General features: G+C 51.0%; 1 protein-coding gene across 1 annotated transcript in view; it reads left to right on the top strand.

Annotated features, from left to right (window-relative positions):
- The window catches only part of MFSD2B (major facilitator superfamily domain containing 2B), a 13,923-nt gene extending 10,048 nt beyond the window's left edge, over positions 1–3,875 (top strand). The window contains exons 14-15 of the mRNA XM_027858034.1: positions 711–887; positions 2,938–3,875. Of these exons, the coding sequence (XP_027713835.1) occupies positions 711–887; positions 2,938–3,016 (256 nt within the window). The 3' untranslated portion in view covers positions 3,017–3,875. The remainder of the gene's footprint in view (positions 1–710; positions 888–2,937) is intronic.
- The last annotated feature ends 491 nt before the right edge of the window (positions 3,876–4,366 follow it).

The raw sequence follows: 4,366 nt of genomic DNA, 5'->3' as shown, positions 1-4,366 counted from the left end.
GAGAGAGAGAGAGAGAGAGAGAGAGAGAGGAAAGAGGAGAGACAGAGGAGAGAGAAAGAGAGAGACAGAGAGAGACAGAGAGGAAAGAAGAGAGACAGAGAGAGGAGAGAGAGAAAGAGAGAGAGGAAAGAGGAGAGACAGAGGAGAGAGAGGGAGAGAGGAGAGAGGGAGAGAGAGGAAAGAGCAGAGAGAGGAAAGAGGAGAGACAGAGAGAGGAGAGAGACAGGGGGGAAGAGGAGAGGGGAGGAAGAGGAGGGGGGGGGGAGAGAGAGAGAGAGAGAGAATCCGTCTCAACAGACATCTGGATAAATGAAGCTCCCTATCATTCCCAATGCATGCCTCTGTGCCAGGCTTGGGATCTGCTTCCCAAACTTTTCATCTATATCTTCTTTATGTCTAAATTGGTCTGAGGTTTCCTCCAATGACAATATCACTTCTACCAAATCACCCAATTCTCTCCCCCCTTCTGTCCCTCCTCTGGTTCCTGGATCTTCTCACAGAGATATACTTTCTCAAGACAAAATGTTATCCTGTGGGTTCCTATCTTATTTTTTTTTAATAAGTCTATCCATCCAGAACCACATCCCAGCCGGGAGGGCGAGCTCCCCCAATCTCAGTGAGATGCCTGTGAGGTCCAGTGTGCCGTCTGCAATGGGCCATGAGTTCACATGCACTTCAGCGGGCATGGGCTTTATGGGATTTTGTCTCAGGTTTGCAGGGTATGAGCCTGGCTCCTGTAAACAGTCTGACAAAGTGGTCATCACGCTCAAAGTCTTGATTGGCGCTGTCCCCACCAGCATGGTCCTGATAGGTCTGGGCATTCTGTCCGTTTACCCTATCACCGAGCAGCGGCGCCAGGAGACTGCCCACAGGCTGGATGTGCTGAGGTGGGCACCTGCATCCATAGGTCTGTGAGACCATACAGAGACATGCTCATGGATACATGAACTCAGGCACACACACAAGGACACACGCACGGGGACTTGCATATATGCATGTAGTTGCAGACACGTTTGAATATCATGCTGCCTGTGACCACATATATACCTTCAGTGGGGAAGACTGATCCTGCTGACCCTAGGCCCAGGGAGAATTCAGGGCAAGTCAAGTAGGATTTATTAAATACCTCTTACTATGGGCCAGGACTGAACATGCAAGGACCAAACTGGAGCAGCTGCTGCTGCCCACCAGTAGCTGGCATCTTTCTGGGCAGTGGCCACTGAGGCATCAGATCAGTAAATACCACCAGCTATGTACACAGGGAACACAGAGTAATTCTGACAGTGTTGGGGGGGGAGCACTAACATGGGAGCAATCAGATAGGGCTTCTCGTAAGAAGTGTCACTTGAGCTGAGCCAGGAAGGAATTAGAGATTCCAAGAGGAAGAGTATTCTAGACATAGAGGACAGCCAGTGCAAAAGTGCAGAGGTGGGAGATATAATATTGCCCAAGGAGCAATGGAGTTTACTAAGCAGAGGCGTGACGTGGTTAGATTTTGTCTGGCAATATCTCTCAAAGAGAATATATGTGAGAAGTTGGTCAACTGGGTCAAAGGTAGTTGAGGGCTAAGAAGGTTGAATGCTAAGAAAAGGCCATTGTATCAAGCCACTAAGAGATCACTGGTAACATTGGAGAGAACATGTTGAGGTGAATGATGAGGTTGGAAGCCAGGTCACCCAGGGCTAAGAAGTAGACAAGAGGAGCGCTAATCCTGAGTCTGCCTGAGAAAGTGTTGACTATGAACCATCCCGCCCCCTTGCCTCCCTTGCCCTCAAGGAGCTCACAGCCTAATGAAGGAGGCAGCATGCAATTAACTCAATTAATTAAGAAATGTACAGGGCGAATTAGAGGCAATCTTAGGGAGGGAGGCTGAGAAAGCTAAGTCTTAAAGAAAGCAGGGAAGCCAAGAAGCAGGGATGACGAGGGAGAGGGGTCCAGGTTTGGGGATGGCCAGAGAAAAGCCTGGGGCCAAGATATGGCACGTAATACCTCGATTACGAGCTGCAGACACAAGGCTGGCGGTGGTCTCAACAGTGATGGAGGGATTAGGAAGAGGGAAGGCTTGGGGAAGAGAAAGCCTGAGGTTAGTTTGGGATAAGGTGAGTTGAAGATGTCTACCAGACATTCAATCTGAAATGCCCAGTCTCCACCTGGAGTCTGTAGTCAGGAGAGAGCTTAGGGTCAGATAGATAAGTAGATTTTGGAACCTTCTGCATAGGAGATAATAGTTAATCCATGAGAGTGGATGAGATCCCCCCAGTGAAGGCGTCTAGAGGGAGAAGTGCCCAGGACAAAGTCACAAGGGACACCAGAAGCTAGAGGGATGTGGTCTGAAGGAGGATCCAGTCAAGGAGATGGAGAAGGAGTGGTCAGAGAGGGAGGAGGAGAACCAGGAGAGACAATGTCCGGAAAACCCAGAGAGAAGAGAGGATCCAGGAGGACAGGGTGACCAGCAGTGTCAGGCTGCGGAGAGATGGAGAAGCATGGGGGACAGAGGAAAGGCCAATTGGGTCTGACAGCTAAGAGGTCATCAGTCACTTTGGAGAGAACAGCGTTGGAGCTGATTGTAAGGCAGCCAGAGGAGAGAAAGTAGAGGCACTGAGTGTAGATGGCCTTTTCAGGTTTGGTCATGATGGGGGAAGAGATGTAGAATAGTGGTGTCCAGTGAGGGTTTCTTCAGGATTCGGGAGAACTGGACATATCCACAGGCAGCAGCGGAGATGACAGTTACGGAGACTAAAAACCAGAGAGATGCAGGTCTAAAGCGGCCTTCCAGTCAAGGAGCCAGCTTTGGCAAGGGAGGGGGCTGTCTTTTCCTCTAGGCTTGGAGGAAACAGTGTTGGGGGGGTGGGGTGGGGCATCCACAGAAGGGCAGTGGCAGCCTCCTCCTGTAAGCAGGAGCCCTTTCCCATGCTTGGCTTTCTTCTCCCCTCACAGGAGGGAGGTGCCTGTGTCCGGTAACCCCAGTCCCAGTGTAGCCCAGGGTGCAGCCACCGCTCTGACCACAGGTCCCTGAGCCCAGCCCAGCAGCACCAAACCTAGCAAAGGCCTCAGACTCTGGCTCCCAGCTTAGGTTCTGCTGGATTTGAAGAAGGAATTAGGGCCAGGCATTTGAAAAGGGAAGGTAATCCCAGGCTAATGCTCACACCTGTGGTCAGATCCAGAGCTCTCAGGCACACAAAGAGCCAGCGCCTCAGCCCCTTGGTGGAGCCTGAAGGACATTTCCATCTTCTTCTATCTCAAAATGGCTGTGATGTTCCATCTCCTAAACCCTCCCCCATGCCCCACTTTCCTATTACTGTAAAGGCAGCACCAACCTCCCACTTCCCTGGAGTCACAACCTCAGTCTCCCTGGATTCTTCACTAACTCTTTCCCCAGCCCTGCCCCTGCCCCCACTGCCACATCCAATATGGTGCCAAGGCCTCTGCTTTCACCTCTGTAGCATCTCTCTCCAGTGCGCCCCCTCCTCTCCTTTGATCCTGCCCCCATCCTGATGCAGACCCTCATTCCCTCATGCCTGGACTGTGGCAACAGCTGCTGGGGGTGGGGGTCTGCCTCCCCACTCCAGTGCATCCTCCAGCCACCAAAGGGATTTTCCTAAAGCATGGGTCTGACCACGTCACCCCCACCACCCCAATAGTTCCCTATCACCATCAGAAGCAAACACAAAATGCTCTGCTTAGCCTTCAAAGCCCTTCCCAACGTCCCCCCCTCCTCCTTTTCCAGGCTTCTTACACCTGACTCCCCAACACATCCTCTTTAGTGCCATGACCCCAGCCTCCCGGCTGTCCCCCCAGCCTAGAACACTGGTCCTCCTCTGCTCTGACCACTGACCTCCCCAGCTTCCCCCTCCTTCCCAACCCCTCTTCATGCCAGGGTCTTCTCCCTGTTAGTTATTTCCTATTTATCCTGTACGTAGCTTGTTCTCTATTTTATTGTTTGCATGAGGTGTCCCCCCCACTTCCACCCCTCCCCGTTAGATTGTAAGCTCCTCAAGGGCAGAGACTGTCTTTTGCTTCTTTTTGTATCCAAGTGCCCAGCACTTAATAAATGTTTATTGCTTGATTACCTACCAAAGACCAGCAGCATTCTAAATGCTTTTCACAAGTTCCAGAAAGGCAGAAGCCACAGCTTTGCAGAAATAGAAGCAGATGGTGCCACATGCATGCGGACACACACCCAATAGCATGCACTAAAGGGTGGGTGTGGACTTTTCTGATTTATTTTTTTTTTCAGCCAAAGACAAGGTTTATTAGAACATCCATCCTATTTGGCAGAGTCTTAAGGAGTCTGAACATTAGTAAGCCATTGGCTAGATTTTAGGAATCTGAGCAATGGCTAGATTATAAGAATCCCAGCCATGGC

Source organism: Vombatus ursinus, unplaced genomic scaffold (assembly GCF_900497805.2).
Source record: "Vombatus ursinus unplaced genomic scaffold, bare-nosed wombat genome assembly UNPS02012622.1, whole genome shotgun sequence".
NCBI lineage: Eukaryota > Metazoa > Chordata > Mammalia > Diprotodontia > Vombatidae > Vombatus > Vombatus ursinus.
The sequence above is the reverse complement of the archived record's forward strand: the minus strand, read 5'-3'. Positions and strand labels throughout refer to the sequence as shown.